We start from the raw sequence: 25,989 nt of genomic DNA, 5'->3' as shown, positions 1-25,989 counted from the left end.
TAAAGTCTAGAGCATGTCAGGACATTTAATGTTTGCATTTGATGTACATTTCTTCTTCATGCAAAGTTCATATTGATAGGCTAGTGTGTTTTGTACTTCAACAAAAGAGTCATTTATTTTACCATAGCAGCAATACCAAAACATGCCTTTTGATGAGGATCAATGCCTTTAAGCTGAGAAGAATGTTTTTTGCATTAATGAATCTCAAACACAAAGTATTAAATGAACGTCTTGTACTACTTGAATGTTACACCAAATCATTTTAGGAGTGCATCATTTAAAAAATAAAAGGACACAGATATAGATTAGACACAGTTTTTATCATTTGTATTTGTTTACATCTAATTAAAATGATTAAGAATGTTAATTGTTCTTTAAGACATAAATAATTTTTTTGACTTAATAATTTTGATGAGTACTAAAAATATTTAGCTCAATTGGTTGAATAGAATGCATGAATTGTTGTAATTTTAAACCTCTCAATATTTATCTTTAATTCGTACGGATATAAAAAATATTGTTTAATGTGAATTTTATTTTTCTTGTTAATAGATAGAGTATTGTTATAAGATGTTAATAATTTTTTGATAAGTGGGAAAAAACAACAAGCAACATGACTAAGCAAAACTAGAGCCTAAGAAACAAGACGCCCATGGCATATGCGAGCAAACGCTTAGACAACTGAAATAGTAGGAACATAGAGGCCGGTCATTAGAAGCACCAAACTTAGCCATCAAATCCGCACAAGCGTTGCCCTCGTGGCAAATATGCTGAAGCTGAACATGCCAGAAAAGAATTCAAAAACTTCATTCAGAACAACAATATTACATTGTGATTGGGCCTCATATTTGTGATTTGTCATGCTCACTCACCTTCTTTTATTGCTTGATTGCTTCGCAGTTTTTCCAAATCTTCCAGATAGTCACCGAGCCCAATAGCTATTCTAAGATATGAGATGAAGCTACAGTTTTAATGTAAGTAACAATTTAATAGTTTTAAATAATTTTATATTTTTATCAATTAACAAATTTATTATAAATAATAAATTCATTAAAAATACTAATGACCCACGGGCCAATTTGACACAGTTTAGCTCAACTTTTTTTTTTTTTTTGTATAAAAAAAACTTAAAACGACACTGTTTAACTAAAACGCTGAAAAATTAAGAAAAATGAAAGGGAAGGGGAGCGACATGATTATCAAAAGAATGTGATAAAAATAGAAGATAAATAATTTAAAATAGAAGAAATAGAAAAGAAATAAAATGATATGTTATATTGATTAATTTAAGAGAAATACGTGAGAAATAAATTTTTTGTGTTAAAGAAAATTGAATTCTTTTTTTGCTAAAAATCAAATAAAAACGATTTTCTTTTTCCTAAAAATTGTTTTTTTTAGAAATGATATTTTTACTGTTTGTAAAGACTGAATTTACAAACTTGAGTCCCTTTGAAGTCGTTGATAGTTGATACTACTAAATAACCGACCCTCAATTCCGTCTGCTGCTGTACATGTTTCCGTCCGCGGAAACAAACACAGCCTGAAGACTGAACGCTGAAACACCAAACTCGAACCCTAGCCATCCGCCGCTGTCGGCGCCGTCGAACGCACCTCCGGCTGCTTGTAGAACCACCGCACGCACGCTCCTCGCCTTTGTCGCACGATCTGCGCCCTCGCACCAACCACGCCGCCGCACGCAGTCGCGTGGGAAGAAAGGTTCACCGTGCACCCCCTTCTTCTTGGACCTTTCTTTTGCTTCTGCCCGCAACAGTCTCTGCATCGAGTGTCTGGTATGTATTTTTGGTTGTGTTGTTAATCATCTCTGATTTAAAATTTAATTAATCTTACATTGATTTTTTTTTGGCTGATTGTAGTAAGAGAAAATTTGTAAATGTAGTGGGAGGGGGGGGGGGGGGGGGTAATGCTGTTAGATTGTAGGAATTGTTGTAACGGGCTAATCTTTTTATTGTTCTTCTGTCACGAAATGGCCTTGCAGTGGCTTATTAGTATATCTCTCTCTGTGGTTTGGGGTGAGGCTTTTGTTAGTATACATGCAAGGGAATAGTTTATTTACATATATACTGTGGTATTTGCCTTTAATCTAATGCTGGTACTTCTTGTGAAATGAGTATTAACAGTGAAATGAGCTAACTGTTTTGGACATATTCTGCTGAAACTTCTTTGTGTGTGTGTGTGTGTGTGCTATTGTGCATATTTTGAATTCTTAGTGACTAACTTTTTTTTTTTGTTTTTTATTGAGTTTGTTATTTGTTTAGTACTTGTTTTATTAGTTTAGAAACTCACGGACGAATGTCAATGGATTTAAATTTTAAGAATGAGCTTGTGCCTTGACTGGTTCAGTCACCGGTTCTGTTTTTAAAACTATGGATGCAACATTTGTATGCCACTATCGATTACCTAACCTAAGCTTCCCTGCAAAATCAGCCTTTGTTTTCTTCTGTCACTGCTCCAACCCTTAAACTTCTCATTCCATTGTTCTTTCTCCGCCGCTGGAAAACACCCAAGTTCTGGCAAGTTTCAACCTTCAAGTGCCCCCTGGTAGATTTGGTATCTCATCCTGTCGGTGTTCAAGTTCCCCCTCTTTGTTCTAGGTCTTAAAAAATCAGGGCCTTTTATTCTGTATTGTAAGGTAACTCTTATGCCACTGAGAAAGTTTTATTCTTGCTTTAAATTTAAGCACTTTTCAGTATTTGGGTTATTGATTGTTGGTATCATTTTGGGTTTTGTGATTCGAGCCTGTTTTCTGGGGGATGGTTTGGTTTATCTTTTGTTGCTTTGGGAATCTCCCATATTCTTATTTGTTGAGTGTTTGGGGGTTGCTTCCATGTTTAATTTACATGCAATGGTAGTTTCTTGTAATGTTTGCATTTGATATTTTGATGTATCATTATTTTGTTATTATGTATTGACGAGCTTTTGCTAGCCATGATCTGGTTTTGTGGTTTTCTTTTGGCATCATTTCTAAATGGTTGAGTACCCTCTAGGTAGTTACTTGGTGGCTGGTTGAACTTGAAACAGTAGCAATATGCTTCAAATTGTATTTCCTTTGTGGTTAATTTTTATGAAGATGGTACTTTGATTAATTAATCTTTCTTTTACTCCTCCTAGTTTTCACTATCAAACTTTTTCAGGGATCTTGTTTTGTTTGTATTTTTTTGCTTAGCAAACAATGCTAATTGGTGACAAAATGTCTGAAAATGTGATGCAGTTTTGGGTTTTAGGGAGGAGTCCATGGAGACACAATCAGATGGTAATGAGGACACCATAGCTGCCATTAAAGATATGAGGCAGCAGCTTGAAGCTCGCATAGAGTCGCAACACAAGGCTCACATGGAGATGCTTGCTTCTATGCAAACTGTAATACCTAATCTTGTTTCATCGCTTGACCTTTCTCTGAAGGTTGTGTCTTCTTTCAATCATCGTCCTTTTGCTCCTACACCTTCTCTGCCTCAGCCTGATCCAAAATTGAATCCCAGAAAACTGGTTGAACTAACTCATCGTTCCAATGCTGAAACCTTCACTGATGGCTCTATTGAGGCAGACTTGACAAATCCCAAGAATCAAAAACCCAAAACATCTATGGATTCAAACTCAGCATGTCAAGTAGATTCTGAGAAGGTTAGTCCATTAGCGGTGGTTCGATCAATGGTCGCTGTTTGTTTATTAGGGCGAGTACCCTTCTCACCAATTGATTCTTCCACCGTGTCAAGGAAATTGGAAAATGATCAGACGGTCACACCAACAGAGAAGGCTGCACTTCAGGAACTTGGAGGGGATTCAGGGGCAACACTTGCAGTGGAGATAGCTTTAAGGGCAATGGCAGATGATAATGGTGGTGTTGAAGTGGAGGAGTTTGTGGTGAGTGGCAAGGCAAGAATTATGGTTTTAAATATAGACCGGACTAGGATTCTGAGAGAATTGCCAGAAAGTGTGCAGTATCAGCAACTTGAATCAAGTTCTGGAGATGGGAATGCAAATCAAAATCAAGTTCAGCAAATCACTCATAGTGGTCCTAATGTGAATGGTAGTTTGCTTGGGATGGGAAGGCCAGTTCTGAGGCCAATGTCTGATATGTGGATACCCCATGGAGACCCCCATATGTCAGCATTGCAGCCAATGTTTTCAGGAGGACCAAGGGGAGCACCCAGACTAATGGGCATGATGGGGGCACATAGAGGTATAAGTATTCCTTCAATGCATAGACTCCCATTGGGGCCTAATGCACCAGGGAGTAGTCCTAATGCAATGCCACAAAAACCAAGAAGTTTTGATGATGATATGAAGGATCTTGAGGCATTGTTGAATAAGAAATCATTTAGGGAGATGCAAAAATCGAAAACTGGTGAGGAGCTTTTGGACCTAATTCACCGACCAACTGCAAAGGAAACTGCTGTAGCCGCTAAGGTTCAAAGTCATTGCCTACTTGGCGCTTTGATAAAATTTCCTTTGTGCTTGCCAGATTTTAGTGTAATTTTGTACACTTTAATCTAATCCAGCTTTTTTACAATGTATTGTTCAGTTCAAAACAAAAGGTGGTTCTCAGGTGAGGCAATACTGTGACTTACTGACAAAAGAGGATTGCCGACGTCAAACTGGTTCCTTTATAGCATGTGATAAGGTTAGTGACAAGGACAGTATTATACTGTTTTTTTATTTCTTGGATTTCATAACTCTTTCAATCTCTGTTTGTTTAAACTATTATGCTGATTATGTGGTTTTTTTAATGGAATTTAACCTTGAATATTGGTATTTACATTTTCTATTAGTCTTTCTTGACATGCATTAATGATCCTTTCCTTTGCAGGTTCATTTTAGAAGGATCATTGCTCCTCATACTGACATCAATTTAGGAGATTGTTCTTTTCTTGATACTTGCCGACACATGAAGGCATGAATTTTTACCTCTGACTCTATCTTATTTTGAAATGCTTTTCATTTTAGTAATGTTTATTATTAGTTTGAGTTGCATGATATTCTTTTTGTCCTTTGACAGACATGCAAGTATGTTCACTATGAGTATGACCCTACTCCTGATGTGTCTCCAACAATGATGGGCGCCCCTCCTCCTCCCAAACCGCTAAAGCCTCAGCGTGCTGAATATTGCTCTGAAGTAGAACTTGGTGAACCACAATGGATCAACTGTGATATACGTAACTTTAGAATGGACATTCTAGGTCAATTTGGAGTAATAATGGCAGATCCACCATGGGACATTCACATGGAACTGCCTTATGGAACAATGGCCGATGATGAAATGCGCAGTCTTAATGTCCCTGCTTTGCAAACTGATGGTCTTATTTTTCTATGGGTCACTGGACGTGCGATGGAACTTGGACGGGAATGGTATTGTATTTGTATTTGGTTATATGCTAATTGTATTTTTGATAAAAAAAATAATCTATTATCTGATTAGCATATAAGTCTTGCTTTTGTTAATATTCTGTATTTGGTTTCTATACCCATATGTTCCATCCAGCTTGGAACTTTGGGGATATAAACGTGTTGAGGAGATCATTTGGGTCAAAACAAATCAACTTCAGCGAATAATCAGAACTGGGCGTACAGGTCACTGGCTCAATCACAGTAAGGAACATTGTCTTGTTGGAATAAAGGGTGATCCTGAAGTAAACAGGAACATTGACACTGATGTTATTGTTGCTGAGGTCCGGGAAACAAGCCGCAAACCAGATGAGGTTTGCATAATATTCACCTAAGTCTTGATATTTCATTATGCCCCTAAACGCTTTGACTGAATTTATCTCAGAAAAAGGTGGTTAACAGTAGTCATGATGTTGTATCTATAATTTTCTATTTTGAAGGATATGTTTTGTTTGCAGTTATCAAGTTTCTTTTTATCCAAAAAATGTTGCTTGATATTATAATAGGCTTGACCAAGGCCCAATTTTTTTTTTATTAAAAGCCATCACATGCTATTTTTTCCCATTTCCTTTCCATGTTCCTCATTGTTATTAAGCTTGCACATTCACTGATCTTGGGATCTCTCAAAACCAGTCCGTCCCCATGTGTGAAGAGGAAATAGTTTAACTACACCTAATAATAATTTTATTTTACTATTCCTGTTATTAAAATTAAATAATTCACATGCTTAGCATTTATTCCTGCAGATGTATCCTATGCTGGAGAGGATAAGTCCAGGAACAAGAAAGCTAGAACTATTTGCTCGCATGCACAATACTCATGCAGGGTAGGTTTTCTTGACTGGTGTTTTTCCTTGAGTTTTTCTTTCATGGTATTCTTGAAATAGTTTGATAGAGATTAATGTAGTCTAAAAATGAAATTGTTTTTGATGCTTTGTAAGTGGAGTTTACATAATAATTTTCTACAAATTAAATGCTTTCTTCTCATGTGGTTTTGATTTCTTGGACTAAACCTTAACTGGTAGAACCATAGCAGTAGGCAAGTAGTTGTAGGTTTAGGGCCAAAAATTTATGTAGATAAAAAATCATAGGATGTTGGTGTTCTTCGTTATTGATTATGTTCATGTTTGTTCTGCACCAGATGGATGTCTCTTGGTAATCAATTGAGTGGTGTAAGGTTGGTGGATGAGGGGTTGCGGGCAAGGTTTAAGGCTGCTTATCCAGATGTGGAGGTGCAGCCAGCATCACCTCCCAGAGCTTCTGCTATGGAAGTAGACACTAGTGTTGCTGCTCACTCGAGGAGTCCATTTTCAGCCACAGAATCAAAGTCCACTTCAACACAGTTTGCGGAGCCTGCAGCAGCTCCAGAAACTGCCTTTGTTTCAGAGGATAAGCCATTGGCTATTGATGTGGACATTGGCTAAGTTTCCACTTTTGATCATGCTTGGTAGGAGCAATTCCTTGAAGCTGAAGGGGAAACAGCATTTTGACCTTTGTACTGTGTTAATTTGCAGTCTTTCACGTTTTTAGTTTGAGTAACAAGGTATCTGGGTAGAAATACTAAAATTAGGGAGGATGCTTTTGTAAATCAAATAATTGTGTAATAGTTGTTAGTAATGAGGAGTGTTGTAAAAGTCTCGTTTTGCTTGTACTTTACTACTGTTTTCTTTATTGTTCAAGCATCAATTTTGTTAATTTGTTACGTTGCTTGTGCAGTCTACTGATTTAGTAATCGCAGGAAAACCAAAGGAACAACACCAGATAGATTTACGTTTCCTTTTTACACCTCGCCGATTAGTGTGTTTGGATAATTTTTTGGTAAATTAATTTTGATTAAAACTAACTTTTTAAGTGAAGTAATTTATATTTAGATACATTATGGGTGATAGTGACACTGGCAAGTAGAGCCAAAAGCTTATTCCCTTTTCTTTTCCCTTCATTAATTTGCACTCATCTTTCACATTCTTAGACACTATCACTTTTGTTATTGATATTATTCATGTAGGTGTCTTTTAACTAATTCTAAAAATGTCCTTTTGACAGAATCATTGCCTATACGGGGATAAACAAAATAAAAGAAAAAAATCATTGCCTATACGGGGATAAATAAAAAAAAATAACATAAAAATATGATTCTGATGTATAAGTATACAATGGAATAATGTTTTTGTTGTATAATTTTTTTCATTCTCAAATAATAGGATGAAATAATTTCTTTTGACCCTCAAATAATACCATTATGATTTTATTGTGTATTTTTTTAATAAATACACAGAAAGTGAAAATAGAAATGATATGAATAACAAAATTATGTTTTTAACCAATATATATTTATTCTCAATTCAATTTCTCATATTAACCCGTACTGTATAAGGTTGATTTTAATTTAATCCTTCCATCAGTAAATGTGATGAAATGCTTGCAATGCATCCATTGAGACAATCTAAAAACAAATAATGTATTAAAAAAAAGGAGTTAGCTACAAGCACAAAAAGCGCCATATAGAATCTAAAAACAAAGGAACAAAACATTCCCACATAAAACAAAACCATCATCCCCCACATACCATAAGTAACCCCACACAACCTAATATGGAAATATGGGCTTTTGTACCACAAAGTAGTGCATTTTTTTTTTCATAAATTACCGAAATGGATAGATTAAAAAAATTACGAAAATAAATAAATCTTGCTTCCAAAACGATTTCAACATATAAAAAAATTGTTTTAAAATATCATTTCATTTTTTCAGATTTTTCTTTTCTTTTAAAAAAGTATGTTACGGTTAAAAATCGTCACAACATGTTTCTTTAGTCGTCACAATTAGACATTGATTTGTTTTTTATGTAGTGAATTAATGTGATGATTTTAGAAGTAATTTGTGACAGTTTTATATTCACCACAATTTATAAAAAAAAAACTAAAAGTGAAATCACTTTTGAACATGATTTTTTCACGTTAAAATCGTCTCTAGAAGCATAATTTATCCATTTATGTAAATTTTTTGCAATCTATCCATTTTGATAATTTATGAGAAAAAAAGTATTATTTTGGTTAAAGAAATACAAAATAATACGAAAATATATCCATATGAAAAGCCGCAAGATGAACATCATAATCATACAACAGTTCTTCACCACATATATCCCAATCAGTTCAACGTTGCAGAAGAAACCTTTATAGTCCATTCTTCAAATATCGATTCCCTTTCTCCAGATTGGATAGGCCAATTGAGGTTGACATAAAGATAAAACTCCAACTTTTAAAGCAGCATATATAGATTCCAATGTAATGAATCTAATCTAATATGTCATTACATATAATAACAAGTATAAAATCATGTCCTCATCCCTCAGTCACTGCATATCAGCAAGCTTTATTAGTAATTGAGCCATATATATTCTTATTTTCTTTATTATTTTATACAAACTCACGAAACATATTCTTTCCTTCGCTTATACTCATTCTCACTGTCTCAGCACCTTGCTAAATTAACATAGCTTTAATTTCTCTCCCTGCTTTTTATGTATCACCTATGCATATCTCTTTAATTTATTCATCTGCGTAGCTTGCCAAATTAACATAGCTTTAATTAGTCTTTCATTTTGATCCCTTTCATTTCATGCATGGATGATTCCTTTAATATGGAAGATAGACAAATCACGTACATGCACTGTACTTAACTACACACAGCAGGCAAAGTGGTGGTGGCCAATATCTGCATGTATCGAAAGACTATAAAGATTTTCATATGACTGGTTATATTTGTAAAAGTAACAATATACTACTATATACTCACACTTACCGTCAACCAAGAAATTAAACCATATATGCCAATCAATTCATATTTTGTGTATCTCCCGCACTTTTGCCTGAGATCGTTAACTTTGCAAATTTAAAACACACGAGACTACATACATAATTAAAGCATGCGCACGGTTGCTAAAGTAGAAGTTAATTAATACTTCAATTAAAACATCCGTCCGGGACCACCAAGTGCGTGGATGTTGTTTTAATTTAACCAACAAATTTGAATTCTAAATCTTGAATATACAGTTATTTTAAATATTTAGAGAAAGAATTTTATCGTTAATTATGATCTTATATGACTCTACAAGATTATCACTCAGAAAAGATAAATGTGTTTCAAAAGAAATAAAATAAAAGCATTCATTTGGGACATAGCAACTTGCCAACTTTTATTTCCCACATCAATCATTTTCACTTTCATATGCTTGCTTGCTCACTTTTTTTGTTGTCTCGGTTCTTTAATTCTTGGATAAATGGTTATTTTTATTTCTAAATATATAGAGCCTTGAGAAATTCGTCTTGAAAGATGAAAAATTAAATTTTAATCTCCCAAAGTGAAAAAAGCGCGACAAATTCATCCATTCGTTAGAGTCCGTCTAATACCGTTAATGGAAGAGTCTACGTGACACATTCAAGGATAAATTTGTTAATTTATCCAAAATATGATTTAATTTTGTTCTTCACCCTTTTTTAATAATTACAAGCATAACACTATAATAAATACTTAAAAAATAAGAAAACAAATATAAGTTAGAACAAACATAATATTAATTAATAAACATAATCTATCTGTTGTTTATGAAATTTTTATTTGATAACATTAGGTAGAGACAAGATCTAGTTAGGTCTCATTTTTTAATAAGGATTAGTTTAATGGTTGGACATTTTTGTTTGAGTCAAAATATTTTTTTGTTGCTTGTATTTAGGTCTAGAGGAATGATTAATGGTAGTGGTTGAAAAATAGATAAGTACAATAGCCAAAAAAATGACAACATTACATTGATATATATAATTTATTTGGGGTAAATTTAGAATAAAATTTTTAATGTTTTTATTGAAAACTAAAAATATCAATCAATATGAATTTTGTTTTCAATGCTATAAGCATAAAAGGAAGGAGTATCATTCTAGTGGTGGTAGCATCAATTAACACAAAATATTTAATGTACACAATAAGTGCCACATTAAGATACACAGACAACATCACTTTGTTAAAATAATAAAAAATAAAAAAAGAAGAAAGAATGTACATAAAAGTTTTTTGATTAAGTTAAAACCAAAGGATCCAAACATAAAATGGGAGAGGTAGATAATTAGATCGAGAGAGAGAAAGAATGTAAATAAGAACAAAAAAGGATCAGAACATGAAAATGAGGGAGGGCTTCCTAGGAGGCGTGACGACCATGATGAAGAGGAAATTAAGGATGTATCTCAGACTCAGTCATATTCAACAAGTTTGCGATATGAATGGTGTCAACAAGACTATATGGTGATTATGGCTGGTCTATTTATGTGTTTGTTAATGGTAGTCTCTATATAATATGGTGAGCCTAGTAGGTTTGGGACGCTATTTGGTATAGGTTAATTAAAATAACCGACTCTTAATTAACCTTTTAGACACCAAAATAATTCACTGCCTAATCAAGAATATTGTCACATCAAACTTAAAGTATATTTTAATTTGAGTGAATATATGGCTTATATGATGAAAGTGGAATTATTTTTACAATCTCATCTAATCATACGTTATATATAATAAACTTATTGATTTTTAAAATAATTTTCTTAAAAAATATATCAACAATTATTTTTAATTAATTACATATATTTTTTTATGCTAAAAATACATATAAATTAATCTCTTTTAACTTTGTGATTATTTCTACCACAAAGAATAAATATTTTTTTACTCCAAAAATATAAAAATATATTTTCCCAAATAATAAAAAATACTGTTTGGGATGAGAAATGAGTTCACCACGTACGGATTTCTCAAAATACATCTTAAAAAAATTCTCATTATTAGGAAATGGGTGAGCATGCATCAATTCCTCAACATGTTTTTTTCATTTCATTTTTATAATCTTTTCTTTTTTTTCTTTTTTACTTTTTTATTTTTTTAATTGTATATTTATTTAGATTTTTTTGTTTCCTTTTAATTTCTAATTTTATGATTTATTTTTTCTAATTTTCATTCAAGTCAATCAAAAATATGTTTCGTATGTTGTAACTTTGATTATTCAAAAAATAAATATTCTCGTCGTATTTGGAAGTGTAGGCTCAAACCAACAACGTCAATTTTAATCTTATATCAAATTATTTGTAATTTTAATTCTTAATCAAACAATGTTAATTTAAATATTATGTTATATTGTTTGTAATTTAATTCTATTTCATGTTAACCCAATCTCTCTTTTTTAATTGAATCAAAGTTGTGGGTTAAATATAAATTTTATTAAAAATAAATTAATTTTTTTTATAGAAACATTGAAATAAATTTATAAAAATAAAATGGAAATCCACTCAAGAAAAAAGAAAAAATGAATAAACAAAAAAAATATAGAATAAAAGAAAGCAAAAAGAAAAAATAAGTAAATGACACATTAAAAAATTTCTAAAAAAAGAAAAAGAAAATATTTAAAAAAACAAAATAAATAAATAAATATGCAATTAAAAAATTATAAAAATAAAATAAAATAAAATAAAAAAACATGTTGAGAAATCGTGCATAAACCACAGATTTTCCAACAAGGAAATTTTTTTTAAGGTGCATTTTGAGAAATGAAGGTGCGGGGAACCGATTTCTCACCCCATACAGTTATTTGTATAAATAATTTTACACTTGTATTATTCGAATAATTTTTTATTTTTTATTTAGTTTTGAGGTAAAAAACTCAAGAATAGATACATGGTGAGGATGAAAGGGTTATGAAACGACCACAAATTTTCTGCCTCTACGAAATGGGTAGGCAGTAGTGGGGTTTGGAGTGGGCGTGAAGGAGAAGAGAGAGACTCACTAGATCCAATAGAAAGTGAAGTGAGAACTCCAATAAGTCCCTTTAACTATATTCTAATACCACAATGTTCCATAGTGCCATTAGGATAAACGAAATAAAACGAGAAATATTTGTAAGAATGTACAAAATTATACTGCATAAAATTTTGTTTACATTCTTTTATTGATCTCGAGAATAAATATTTTTTATTTTAATTTCTTAACTAATATTTTAAAGTCTTTATATTATACAACAATATATATTCCATAGTAGATACCACAGGGACCCAATTGCCCATCATTCTAATTTCTAAGCTTCTTCGAAATTCACGAAGCACAATAACAAGAAAACTACATGATTAGTTTCCCCTTGCCCCCCACTGGATATATACTATGCCAAGACATAAATACGTTAAGTGCAATTTCCATATACTTGATATTGGGTCAGGAACCAAGGACATGTGTGCACAATAAGATTAAGAAAATGACATTGAAACGGTGGATCGTGTTCGTGTGCTGTTAACATTTCATAATAATGTGACGGTAGCAATAATGAAAATGAGTCGTGAATTTGACAGAGCAACGCATGAACATTCAAAATTAGCATATGTACTGTTTGACTGCTTCATGAATCCTCATAAAAACAGTTTTCTGACCAGAGCGCGCCGTTGATTGTCTTGAGCATCCATGAGACTACGAATGTTTGTCAAAGACTCCAAGTTAGACATTATTACATTAACTAAAACGGTTTATGATATTTATTTATTTTCCATTTAACAAGAGAATAAATAAGATGATTTTGTAAGAAAATATAGCGTTACTTTATAATTTATATACGGGCTGGAGAGAGAAAGAGGAAAGGAAATCATAATGTTCATTAATTGAATATTGTCGATTCTTAACTATTAAACCCTTGATTGAACATACTTCGATGCCAAACATTTCATCAATTATACAAATGTAACGGTTTATAATTTCAAAGAACGTCCACTAGAAAACATGGGGAATACTATTGCTCACCTTCGAAGCAAATGGAAAGGGAAAAAAATGTATACACTCAAGGATTTAAAGGAAAAATAATCAACTCCTATTTGAAGTTGCAACTAAGACTGAAACCTTGACTATCATTCTTTTGGTACATCATGGTTCCTAAAGATAACAAATAATCTTGGACTTGTATGTTTTGTGTTTAAGAATGATCAAAAAGGGTATTTACTATTTAGTACATTGGGGACTTTAAAGTATAGGTTATAGGCATATTTACAAAATATGTATATAGAGAGAGTAAACAATCGTCGGTTATTTTGTTAAACAACTCCTATACAATAATCATCCTCCTTTTGAATTTTGAGAATTCATGAACCTATTAGCCATAACTTCCCCTATAAATACTTAACACAGCTTCTTCACTCTTCACATATGTCTCAAACAAATACCAAAGTGCCTTTTCTTAGGATGAAGCTCTTGTGGAAATCTCACGTGAGGGTACAAGTGAGACCCTTTTTCCTCCTCTGTCATTCTAAGTAGCATTCTGGTCTAATATATCATGAAATTATTTCCTGCATATATAAACTTTTATGTAGAGCTACATATATACTATTTTCTACATTTTTTTTTTCTTTCTAAGAGGTGTGATTTGTTTTACAGGTAATTAGATTGGTTTGTGCTCTCCTTTTGGTGACACTGCTGAGCTCAGAGGTAGCTGAGAGCAGAAAAGCCAAAACTGCTAGAACTTCCTTTGAGTACAAAGCTATAAATTGCAGGGCTCATAGTGCTTCATTGATTGATTTTGGTGGTGTTGGAGATGGAAATACATCAAATACAAAGGCTTTTCAGTCTGCAATCAGTCATCTGAGTCAGTATGCTTCTAAAGGAGGGGCTCAGCTGTATGTTCCTGCTGGGAAGTGGCTTACTGGGAGTTTTAGTTTAATCAGTCACTTCACTTTGTATCTAAACAAAGATGCTTTTCTTCTTGCATCTCAGGTATCTATTTTGTTTTATGTTCATTCTTTTAAGACTTAGTAATCACTAATATGATGAGATCATGACCTGGTTAACAATCAATTTCAGGGTTTGCAACAACTATAGTCTTGTGTTCTCTGGGTGAGATAGGCTATATGGATTATATAACACCATTAGATTCGGTTAAAAATCAAATCCTCTTAAATATTATTCATTGTTAAGATTTTTTTAATAATTTATTTCAAGTTTTAACATCCTTCTTGGTCTCCTTTTATCCTTTTATATGACTAAAAATCTTGTAATCTACGTTCCTCAGTAGTGTTTCCTATAACCTTCTTTGTATGTGTTCAGAAATCTTAACTGATTTTCTGTCATCTTTTTTTTTTCATTGGTGTCACAATAGTATCTCCTCCTAATGACTAAATAACCACAAATATCAGATCTTTGTCTACCTTCAAGCAAGTGTTATTGTTCCTCCATAGTCTTTGATAGTAGTGGAAAAAGTTATTCTACTGATTCTGCTATTTGAACTAATGTTGTTTTACACTTTCACCCAGTTGGCCCTATCTTCCCTTTCTTGCACCTTTCCTTTTGGCAGCATTTGGGGAGAACTATTTCCTAAGTCTGACAAAAAACAAAATGAACAATAAGTCAAGGAAGTGATGCTCTTAGCTTTCATTAGGTGGATGGTAAAAGAAATTATGTGAGTGGACTTCATCGATGGAAAATTAATAATATGTGCTTTGTTTAGTACTCAGGCTAGAATTTCTTAAATGTCCTTTCAAAATTAAAAGAAAAAGAAAAGAAAAAACTAGTTTGTTATTCATCAATGTCATGAGAGTCATAGACTCATGACTTATTGATGAAATTGGAAATATACGTTTTTAAAGGGATTCACTTGAGTTACAAATAAGGTAAGATGTTAAATAAATGAACAAATGTGTCACAAGGTTATTCACTTCTTACTGTTACTAGAAAAACTATGCTATCAAAACAAAATTGTTAAGTAACTCGTGAAAGCAATTTACAAACTCCTCAACCTTTGGTCAACTAAAAAGTGTTCACAAAACTCACTTAATGACAAATTGGGTTCGTGGGAAAGGAACCTTTAATCCTAGCACTTCTGGTTTATTCCTCCTAGAAACTATCTCTGCCAGTGCCATAGTGTGGTCCAATACACTTTTTGTCATTTGTTTATAGGGGAACAGTATAGCACATTTTAGCACTTTAATGTGTGACACCACTAACCAAAGTTTTTATTTTTATTAATACTAATTATTTAATTAATATAAATTGGTTTAGGATATTAGAGAGTGGCCTGTGATTGAACCACTCCCATCGTACGGTAGAGGAAGAGATGCAGCAGCAGGAAGGTACACCAGCCTCATATTTGGAACAAACCTCACTGATGTTATTGTCACAGGTATGGAAAAAAAAAGTTGCATGAAACAATTATCAAACTAAGTGGTTAAGGGTTGGTGAACCTTTTTCAGCAAACATGTGCTACGCATCAAAAGTTTGAATTCAATTTGCCAAACTTTACTTGCTCTCTGATTCAATGTATTCTATTAATTAGGCTTAATTTTTATTTTATTTTTTTCATTACATTTTATGTTTTGGTCATTTTAGACTCGTATTTGTTTTTTGTTAATTGTTTAATTTAATATTTATATTCTATGTAGTCTCTCAAGAGTTACTTTGAGTCAAATTAGACATATAGTTATTTGAAGAGCTAGCAAGCTGGTTAGTCGTTTGTTTGATGCTTAATGATGTATTGTGTGACCAATGATCATACTACATCTCTTTCTTGGTCAAGTGTGATGATTGCTTAAATGACAAACATTTTAAATATCAACTTCACATTATTTAAAAAATTATTGAAAATTTGATATTATATTAAATTATTAACTATGGATTAAATGATTTTATTATTGTTTGTGCTTGTTGACTAATCTTAGTATGAATGGAATTATGACTATTTTGGTGATAGGTGACAATGGCACCATAGATGGCCAGGGAGCATTTTGGTGGCAGAAATTTCAAAAGAAAAAGCTGAAGTACACTCGCCCCTACTTGATTGAATTAATGTTCTCAGACAAGATTCAAATCTCCAATTTAACCCTCCTAAATTCTCCATCATGGAATGTTCATCCAGTTTATAGCAGGTAATTCTTGCCTTTCATTTAGTCTTATTCAAGTTATAAATGCCTTCAAGATTACGTTACAGAAGCATTATTACACCTCTGAAATGTTATCACAATTTCAAAATTATAACAACTTTTCCAACACTATACAGCAATATTATTATTAAGGGCCTCACCATCATCGCTCCTGTCCCATCTCCAAACACTGATGGCATTAATCCAGGTGAGCATCAGAAGATTATTTCTAGTATATATGTGCATGTGGAGAGTGTATCAAGTAAAAATGTAAAACGAATTAGTTTTGACCATTTAATTTTACGTAAATGTTAATATTCATTCAATTGTTTTACACATAATTATTTGATTAAAATTAGTTTTTTTAAAACTTTTTTTCAACGTTCTCACCCCATATGCAACTGATATGTTTTCTTGTATGCTGATCATATAAGTATTTCAAAAATTAAATAAAAATAAATTGAAAGGATAGTAAATATTTTATTTCATTAGATAAAAATAAGCTAAACAAGTAAACTTTTAAAACTGAGGAGAAAATTACGGAGAAAAAAAAATTGTAAGATATATCGTTTCTATTGATATGTGTCAAATTTGTTTTTACAAAACTATTCTTAAGTAGAAATACATTAATTAGATGGAAAGAAATTAAAAGAATATAATTTGCAATGTAAAAAATATAAATTGCTGATAAATTTAATATTACTAATTAGTTTAACTAAATTTCTTAACGCTTGAAAAATGGTTGAAAGGGTGTTATGTACAGGACAATTGAGTAGATTTATAGTATATTTAATGTTTCTTTATTAACACTCTTTGTTTGGGTATTAGATTCTTGCACAAATACAAGAATTGAAGACTGTTACATAGTTTCTGGAGATGACTGTGTGGCAGTGAAGAGTGGGTGGGATGAGTATGGCATAAAGTTTGGATGGCCCACAAAACAACTAGTTATCAGAAGGCTGACATGCATTTCTCCAGAAAGTGCAGCCATTGCCTTGGGGAGTGAGATGTCAGGTGGAATCCAAGATGTCAGAGCTGAGGACATCACAGCCATCCACACAGAATCAGGTGTCAGAATCAAGACAGCAGTAGGAAGAGGAGGGTATGTGAAGGACATATATGTCAAGAGAATGACCATGCACACCATGAAATGGGTATTTTGGATGACTGGTAACTATGGTTCACATGCTGATAGCCACTATGATCCTAATGCTTTGCCTGAGATCAATGGCATCAACTATAGAGATGTGGTGGCTGACAATGTCACCATAGCTGCTAGGTTGGAAGGAATCTCCAATGACCCCTTTACTGGAATCTGCATTGCCAATGTGACAATTAATATGGCAGCCAAGGCCAAGAAGCAGCCATGGGCATGCACTGATATTGAAGGGATCACAAGTGGGGTGACTCCCAAGCCATGCAATTCTTTGCCTGATCAAGGGCCAGAGAAAATCAAAGCATGTGATTTTCCCCAAGAGAATCTACCAATTGATATGTTGGAGCTTCAGAAGTGTGTTTACAAGCATTAAGCATGCATGACTACACTTGTTTTAAGATGCGTCTTATAGATTTATTTAAGGCTAGTCTTTTCCCATTTCATCCAGAAATCATTGCTCAAGATGAGAAATGAATTTTCTGTCTAGTAATGAAACAATTTTTTTTTCTCTCTACAAGTTGATTTAAGAAATGGCTTTATGGTTCTTAAAGCCTAAGCATTACGCTGTTGCATTAATCAAATTTTGCTAGTTCTGTTTTTGTTAAGAGGATCACTATACAAGATATGTCTGACATAGGATATTGTTTAAATTATTTGGAATACTCTAACAAACCATTACATTTAATTTAATTTAAATGTCATACAATGGGAATATGAGATACTGTCTGTCCCCACAAATTAAAAGTTTTCTTGTGAATTTTTCTTGATGTAAAGGATAGGAAAAACTGGCAAGAACAGTTCAATGCACTAAACTATGGACCTTGAATCTAAAAAGAAGGATAGAAGTACAACAAGGAGTTGGAGCTTTAGGATATTCTGCTGAAACATATTTTGATCCTTTCTTTCCTCAGTACATCTCAACAATATGATTATCCAAGTATCTGAGATGAGACTAAAACGAAAGAAACCTTCAACAAACTCAGTGAATCTCAGTATCTCCAATACGTTTTCATATCTTCTGTGCGCTGCAACTTGCCAAGTAGTGGTCATAAAATGTATATATTAGTCATCAGATATTTCACTAAACATATACAACATAAATACAAAATCTCAGTAGACTGGTGGAACAGGATTGAACTTCACAGATTCTCTCCAGATGAGTTCCTTGATGTCTTCTTCAGTGAATGATGGTTGCTCAAAGTCAAAACTGAAAGGTCTGGTGCAAACAGGTTCCTCATTGATGTCATGGAGAGGTGACATGTATGGGTGGCTCAACGCCTCGTCAACTGAAAAGAATCAAGTGGGGTACAATGAATAAAAATACATCCAAAAAAAGAATCTCCTTTTTTTATAAAAGACCACTTGTATATATATTGTCAAGAAACATGAGAAAAAAGAGTTTTGATGAATTCATAAAACTAGTTGGATTTTACATTAATGTTATGATAAGAATCTAGAGAGAACCACACCACAAAGTTTTACTTTTGTTGTTGGAGAGCCTAAGCCCCAAGGTCCTATAAACTCTATAACAAAATACCATACTTTCGATGTACACTCAAATCTCATACCTTGCAATAGGATCCTAACATGTTATTACACACACAGTGACCTAATAGTAATGGGTTCAAGACATAAAAATTTTAACCAGAAATGAGCATAGGGCACTTGAACAAAAAACAAATTTGTCATTGATCTGGTTGTTCTGAACTAAAAAAAAAATCATTGGAGGCCAGCAAACACTACACATACTTACAAGGGTGCCTTCAAAACAAAATTAGAAAAACTTATCCCAAAATTTTAATTGGTACCCTCATATTTTAATTATTTTTCCAGTTTTGCTTCTTGTGGTGCTAGTTGGTGCTAAAGTTGTCAGTTGTGGTAACTTGATCTTTCACATCAATAGCTGTCCCTTTATCATTACAATTAATATACAGCTCCAGGAACAATAAGTTGTAGTCATTCAATAAAAGTGGGGGCAAAAGTTTTGCAAGCAATTTTACCTGTAATACGCCTGTTTGGATCAAAGATGAGCATCTTCTCTAGCAAGTCAACCGCACCAGGAGACATGGTGGGAAATCTAGCAGAAAAGTTTTGTTTTGGATACTGCGGAAGCTGTTTTACGTATCTACGAGCATTATCACTTCGTAGAAATCCAAGGCTGGCATCATCTGGCGAACCTATCAGCTTTTTGAAAGAAAAGAAAATTGTCATGCTAGAGTTAATTTTAAATCAGAAAGAGATCTGAAAAGGATCGGAGAATGAGAATTTGCATTCTACCAGGAAACTGCATAATCTGAATCTATTGTTTGCAACTGTGAGTTGGCAGCAAGCTAGAACACAATGAGTTAATGACTATATAAGCATTCTTAATTTAACCAAGTTTCATCTCTCACATGTATGGTTTCCTTTTGTTCCCAAAAAGTAAAAAAGGAACCAAGGGGACAAAAGTAGAGCCAAAGAGAGTACAACTATTTGATGTTTTTCCATAACAATATGCTATGGTCATGTGGAGAAATTATTCTATAACAAGGAACAAACGTACCATGTCCCATAAATAAAAACTAAGCACTTAAAAATTGAACTTCAAAACTGGGATTCATTTTCATAGTTTTCCATTTAGACATCATTCCCATTACCATTTCCCTCTTCATTAGAAATTTTTTTCTGACTCTTGAAGTAACAAGATTAACAAGAGGTCGATATGGACGGAAATAACCCAAAGGTTAAAAATAATCAAGGTACCAACAGCATTTTAGCAAAGCTTGACACCCAAAATTCACAATCACATAAAGCTGTAGAAGTTGGAACTATAATTTGCAAATAGATCCAACATCCAGTTCTAAAAGAGAGAAAAGAAATACAAACAAACAAGAACATAATCAGTCTTAATATAATTATGCTAGCTAATTCAGGAGTTTGGAATCAAGCTAATACCTCTGTGATAAGTCTCAGCTGATGAACATAATCTTTGCCAGGAAAGAGCGGTTGTCTTGTTATGATTTCACCAAGTATGCAACCAACAGACCATATATCAATGGCTGCTGTATATTCTGAACAATTAAGAAGCAATTCGGGAGCTCGGTACCATCTAGTGACCACATACTCAGTCATAAAGTCAGTTTCAGATGTGGTTCTAGCAAGACCAAAGTCCGCAATCTTAAGGTCACAATTGGCATTCAATAGCAAATTACTAGGCTTTAGATCTCGGTGCAAAACATTTGCTGAATGTACATATTTGAGCCCTCGTAACAATTGATACAGAAAATACTGGGGCAAAAAAAAAGTTCTTATGAGTGGCTGCAAGAAAGAAAATATAAGAATTATGCTACAGTGCCTGAAGCCTTGGAGACCACATGAAATCCATGCAGTGAAATAGATGGTGCGGACCCCACAAGTGAGATAGGAGACCTACATCACCTAGTACACGGATCAAGCTTCATCCAGTCTACAAGGTTCTAAGCTCTTGTTCCCAAGTATAATTACATTTTATCTATTGTTATATATAACCATGAATGTCACATTCACGTACCTATATAATTCAAAACAAGCAGAATAAAATTACTGAGTAAAGTCAAAGGTAATTCAGCATATTAATGCAAAATGTAAAGCTAATTCGTATTAAAATGTTTCCACCTGTCTGTTGTAGAGAAAGTGAAAAACATTATACACACCCAGCACAGATTTATATAACATTTTTAACATAAGCAGAACAAAATTTTGTCCACAAATATTATTAGTGATGAAAACCAAAGCATAATCTTTCCCATGATCAAAGTTTATTAAAGACAACAGAATGATGTAACAAGAATCAAGACCAAAAACAAAGGTACAAGATGCGGAATTTTTTTCTGCAAAGAATTGCTCAAATAAAAGTTAATAATAGGTCTACACTTTTGAGAGTGGCTATCATATAAAGTTTATATGCAAAGGAAAAAATAAAAATCTGGTAAGCCAATAAATTCAGGCACAGAATTTATATAACATTTTTAACATAACCAGAACAAAATTTTGTCCACAAATATTATTAGTGATGAAAACCAAAGCATAATCTTTCCCATGATCGAAGTTTATTAATGACAACAGAATGATGTAACAAGAATCAAGACCAAAAACAAAGGTACAAGATGCGGAATTTTTTTCTGCAAAGAATTGCTCAAATAAAAGTTAATAATAGGTCTACACTTTTGAGAGTGGCTATCATATAAAGTTTATATGCAAAGGAAAAAATAAAAATCTGGTAAGCCAATAAATTCAGGCACAGATTTAGCATAACCAGAACAAAATTTTGTCCACAAATATTATTAGTGATGAAAACCAAAGCATAATCTTTCTCATAACCGAAGTTTATTAATGACAACAGAATGATGTAACAAGAATCAAGACCAAAAACAAAGGTAAAAGATGCGGAATTTTTTTCTGCAAAGAATTGCTCAAATAAAAGTTAATAATAGGTCTACACCTTTAAGAGTGGCTACCACATAAAGTTTATATGCAAAGGAAAAAATAAAAATCTGGTAAGCCAATAAATTCAGGCCAAAAGTGTTTGTTCAAATCCTGACCAACACTAGATATGTATCATTGTAGTGACACAAGTTCATATGTCTTATGTCATACAAAATCAATAGTAGTATCAAGTTTAAAACATACTGGGTGAAATTTATTTACACCATTGACATGATTTTGGAAGTAAAACTTCAAAGAAAGTAAGAGCAATGCCACTACACTACTGTTGCTGTCACAACATTGCACAAATACAAACAAAACACTATTTCAGTTTGACAGAAAAACCGAAAAAGTGAAAGCCAGGCCTATCAAACTCAGATGGAACTAGGGCTGCTAAAAAAACTAGTTTCAAAGAAAATAACCATAACTAACAATAATTAGTTATATAATAACCAGTTATATAAAAGTAGTTATAAAACTATAACCAATTTTATAGAAATGGTTATTTCAAATAACTTAATTTTTATTTAAAAAATAGCTATAGTTATAAAACTATAACCAGTTTTATGGAAATAGTTATTTCAAATAACTTATTTTTATTTATTCATAACCGGTTATATAACTAGTTATATTCATAAACTAGTTATGGTTATAGTTATTATAACCATTTATAATCTAGTTATTTATTAGTTATGGTTATGGTTATTTAAATAACCAAACCATGAGCACCCCTAGATATAACTGCATGAAAAGTGTGCAATATTGCTCACTTGAGACCACAGAGATTTATGTTTAGTACATCTACTCAATCCCATTATTTTTTGTTTTATCTTCAGTTTGTGCAAAAATACAACCAAAGGAGAATACATTAACCACCAACCCATTAGTTATAAAGTCTTTCAACTAAGTAGATTAAAAGTCATATGCTAAAAGTAGTTAAAGTTCTAACCCGACAATGATCATCAGTCAATTGCTGATTGGAACGAATTATTTGATGCAGATCTGTGTCCATTAACTCAGAAACAAGGTACACATCATTGAAGTTTTCCTTCTGTGGAGGACGTATAATATCTTTAATGGACATAATCTGCATTGGATAAATTATTGATAACCAAGCAGTCAGTCCACTTTGCAAGATAAATGCTAACGAAGATATTTGTGCATTATTGATAATCTACACATCAAACGAAAATATCATGCATATCATATTTGTGCATTGCACCACAGGATGTTGCACTGTGTCACTTGTTCAGTAAGCAAATTAAATGTTACAGATCTACACATCAAACGAAAATATCATGCATATCATATTTGTGCATTGCACCACAGGATATTAAATGTTACAGATCTACACATCAAACGAAAATATCATGCATATCATATTTGTGCATTGCACCACAGGATGTTGCACTGTGTCACTTGTTCAGTAAGCAAATTAAATGTTACAGATCAAAGCTTTTGCAGATGCAACAGAAAATGGGGTAAGAAGCAAAGAAAGGAAGAAATATTTGGTCAAATAGGAACATTTCAGACTGCCACAGATGAAAATGAACAATGACATCAAGGAAAACAAGGTGTATAATGTCCGAGTGCAAGTAAAATAGTATCAAACTTACATTTGCATGATCCATGTGCCGAAGAAGTTTAATTTCCCGTAAGGTCCTTTTGGCATCTATTCTGTTGTCGAATGCATTGCCAATCTTCTTAATGGCAACTTCCTCGCCTGTCTCTGCATTTACAGCAGCGCTGAAGGAAACAAAAAATTAATAGTGTTCCTCACATCCTTTTTGCTAGCAGAAAATCTATGTCACATGGATGACAAAAACGAACTCCTACTCCTAGTCAGACCCCAAATTTTAATAAACCATCCACAACACATACATTGTACACCATGTAATTGAGTTTTAAAATACCAAGAACTATGCTATTAACAGCATCAATACCACATAAGTCATGAGCACACAGAGATACCAGAAGAACGACCCCATCTGATTTTCCACTTTGACTTAAGCAGAATCATAGCATCAGTATATTATCTAATGAGACAATTGGCCTACATTTTAAAAACTACAAAGATAGTAATCTAAGGAGTAACATATGATTCATTCAGCTCACGAATCGCATCAAGACATGGCAAATTGGTAATTATCCTATATCTTAAAAAGCAAATAAGAAAAATTCAAGTTTAAAAGTGATCTTCATCATCATCAAACCAAAATAACCAATTCAATATTCATTCACTCAATAAACAGACCAAACATCAACTTAACAAAAAACAAGGTCAATTCTTAACAAAAGGGGTTTGATTGATTAGTAGCAAAAACTAGTTCTTGCTCCTTAAGTCAGCTCAAAACAAGGATACCCCTTTGCCCAAAAAAAAAACAACAACAACAACAACAAATGCTAATAAATTCAGCAAATAAAAGAGTTCTGGGCTTACCAAACAATACCATAAGCACCTCTACCGACAGGGCGAATAGGAGGGACATACTTTCTGGAAACTTCGAAGAGATTGCCATAGATATTGTACTGAACATAGCGTCCACCATGAGTTGGTACTCCTCTGATGTTGTTGTGTTCAGCTGACTCAACAGCAGACATGTCTTGTGTGTGTGTCTATGACCTCTTCTTTTCTTCTCAACTCAATTCAACACCAACACCAACACCAAAAACAACTTGGAAGGAAGAAGAAAGATGAGAGACCCAAAATAAATAGGGTGATTCAGAGTGGAAAAGAAGCAAACTTTCCGACACTTGAGTTTGGAGGACAAAGTGAGAGAGAGAGAGAGAGAGAGACAGAGAGGGTATGAGACTGCTTTTCAAGCGGACACGCATGTGTGAACCCGTGAGAACTTATTGACTTTTCTTTTCACTTCTTTTTCATCAACGTTGGTGTGCTGTCTGTGATTTTCCACTTCCAATCCTTTCGTTTCTTCCCCCATTTTTTTCTTATTATTTTCATTTCCCTTTTCGTTTAAATCATTGTTTAATTAGTCTATTGGTTTACTATCTTGTGTTTGATTTTGTTCATTGATAATCTTTATAGTATTATTTTTACGGCAAAGAAAAATAAACATATATGTATAGTAATTTGTTGGTACAATGTGGATATCTACAATTGCCTTGAATGGTAATTAAAATAAATAATGACTACTATATGTGATAAATCAACTTTTAATATTAAATAAATAAATAATTTTTTTCGTGATTCTAGGTAAAAATAAATAAATTGCATGAATATCAAGTTGCTATTTTATTTACCTCATATAAAGTGTTATTCATTCTTTTTTAAAATAAAATAAAAGGTAGCAAAGCTCCAATTTTTTCTTTGGTTTGGTCAATGAAAAGCTCCAACTAAGCAACTAGTTTATGCATTTGCAATGCAAGTATGCCCGTACGAGATTTTTTTTTTTCTATTTTCATTTTCAAACCCATGATAGGTGTTGTTGTTTAATAGAGAAATGAAAAAAAAAAAAGACAGAAAGGTAAATATTAAACTATATTCATGGGTAACTGGGTAAGGAATATTTCTTATTTATAGAAATATATAATCAACTTCTCATATAACGCCAACTATTTAATTTTGTTTAATCTTGCGAACTGTTTAAAACATTTACCACATATTAAATATTCCGCTTGCTCCAATAAGTATTTATTATTTTTTAAGATGTTATATTTATTCTTTAAAATCATTAAAATTATAGAATATTTAATAATTGAATGTTATGAAAGGAAATTATTATAACATTGAAGTTCTGAATAAAAGTAAATAATGAAAATTAAATATATTTAGGTTCAAGATAAATTATTGAAAATAAAAATTAATAATATTTAAGATATGTAAAAGTAAAAACTAATCATTTTTCAATAAATGATAAATATTTCTATATAAAAAATTAAATAAAATTAAGGTACATTGTTTAGTTTCTTTCTACTTTATTGGGATATTTGGTTAATATATATATATATATATTAAAGATTAAGATCAATGAAATTAATAAAATCAAATTACTTAAATAAAATAAAAATGAGGATATTTTTGAAAAATAATAAACGTATTATTTGA

At 32.5% G+C, this 25,989-nt stretch overlaps 3 protein-coding genes across 4 annotated transcripts; 2 read left to right on the top strand and 1 right to left on the bottom strand.

The window, feature by feature from the left end:
* The first annotated feature begins 1,105 nt into the window (after window positions 1-1,105).
* Window positions 1,106-7,033, top strand: LOC100782695 (N6-adenosine-methyltransferase MT-A70-like). Of its 2 annotated transcripts, XM_006598880.4 has the most exons (9): window positions 1,456-1,790; window positions 2,446-2,650; window positions 3,230-4,425; window positions 4,541-4,639; window positions 4,826-4,909; window positions 5,015-5,364; window positions 5,498-5,714; window positions 6,147-6,226; window positions 6,541-7,033. In XM_006598880.4, the coding sequence occupies exons 3-9, from the start codon at window positions 3,253-3,255 to the stop codon at window positions 6,821-6,823; spliced, it is 2,286 nt and encodes a 761-aa protein (XP_006598943.1). In that variant the 5' UTR covers window positions 1,456-1,790; window positions 2,446-2,650; window positions 3,230-3,252; the 3' UTR covers window positions 6,824-7,033. The 2 variants fall into 2 exon arrangements, with proteins under 2 accessions (XP_006598942.1, XP_006598943.1); XM_006598879.4 differs by lacking the exon at window positions 2,446-2,650 and having other exon boundaries at window positions 1,106-1,790.
* A 6,067-nt stretch (window positions 7,034-13,100) lies between these two features.
* On the top strand, window positions 13,101-18,085 carry LOC100778404 (probable polygalacturonase). The gene is made up of 6 exons (XM_003548596.5): window positions 13,101-13,694; window positions 13,851-14,186; window positions 15,468-15,588; window positions 16,156-16,330; window positions 16,462-16,532; window positions 17,153-18,085. The coding sequence occupies exons 1-6, from the start codon at window positions 13,623-13,625 to the stop codon at window positions 17,851-17,853; spliced, it is 1,476 nt and encodes a 491-aa protein (XP_003548644.2). The 5' UTR covers window positions 13,101-13,622; the 3' UTR covers window positions 17,854-18,085.
* Window positions 18,086-18,140: 55 nt separating this feature from the next.
* MPK4A (mitogen-activated protein kinase MPK4a) lies at window positions 18,141-24,768 on the bottom strand. The gene is made up of 6 exons (NM_001352963.1): window positions 24,364-24,768; window positions 23,540-23,669; window positions 22,873-23,010; window positions 20,415-20,747; window positions 19,481-19,664; window positions 18,141-18,766 (listed from the first exon to the last, which is right to left on the bottom strand). Exons 1-6 carry the CDS (start codon window positions 24,522-24,524, stop codon window positions 18,591-18,593), a joined length of 1,122 nt encoding a protein of 373 aa, NP_001339892.1. The 5' UTR covers window positions 24,525-24,768; the 3' UTR covers window positions 18,141-18,590.
* Between the last annotated feature and the right edge of the window lie 1,221 nt (window positions 24,769-25,989).

Source organism: Glycine max, chromosome 16 (genome assembly GCF_000004515.6).
Source record: "Glycine max cultivar Williams 82 chromosome 16, Glycine_max_v4.0, whole genome shotgun sequence".
NCBI lineage: Eukaryota > Viridiplantae > Streptophyta > Magnoliopsida > Fabales > Fabaceae > Glycine > Glycine max.
The sequence above is the reverse complement of the archived record's forward strand: the minus strand, read 5'-3'. Positions and strand labels throughout refer to the sequence as shown.

Coding starts and splice junctions, on each gene's coding strand:
- MPK4A (NM_001352963.1), bottom strand. CDS start 24,524: ATGTCTGCTGTTGAGTCAGCTGAACACAACAACATCAGAGGAGTACCA. Junction 23,670..24,363: donor GGTGCTTATGGTATTGTTTG/GTAAGCCCAGAA, acceptor TGTTTCCTTCAG/CGCTGCTGTAAATGCAGAGA. Junction 18,767..19,480: donor TCCAAACAGGCGTATTACAG/GTAAAATTGCTT, acceptor GATTCTTTTCAG/TTGACGAGGCGTTGAGCCAC.
- LOC100782695 (XM_006598879.4), top strand. CDS start 3,253: ATGGAGACACAATCAGATGGTAATGAGGACACCATAGCTGCCATTAAA. Junction 4,426..4,540: donor AAACTGCTGTAGCCGCTAAG/GTTCAAAGTCAT, acceptor TGTATTGTTCAG/TTCAAAACAAAAGGTGGTTC. Junction 6,227..6,540: donor ATGCACAATACTCATGCAGG/GTAGGTTTTCTT, acceptor GTTCTGCACCAG/ATGGATGTCTCTTGGTAATC.
- LOC100778404 (XM_003548596.5), top strand. CDS start 13,623: ATGTCTCAAACAAATACCAAAGTGCCTTTTCTTAGGATGAAGCTCTTG. Junction 15,589..16,155: donor CACTGATGTTATTGTCACAG/GTATGGAAAAAA, acceptor TTTTGGTGATAG/GTGACAATGGCACCATAGAT. Junction 16,331..16,461: donor GTTCATCCAGTTTATAGCAG/GTAATTCTTGCC, acceptor AACACTATACAG/CAATATTATTATTAAGGGCC.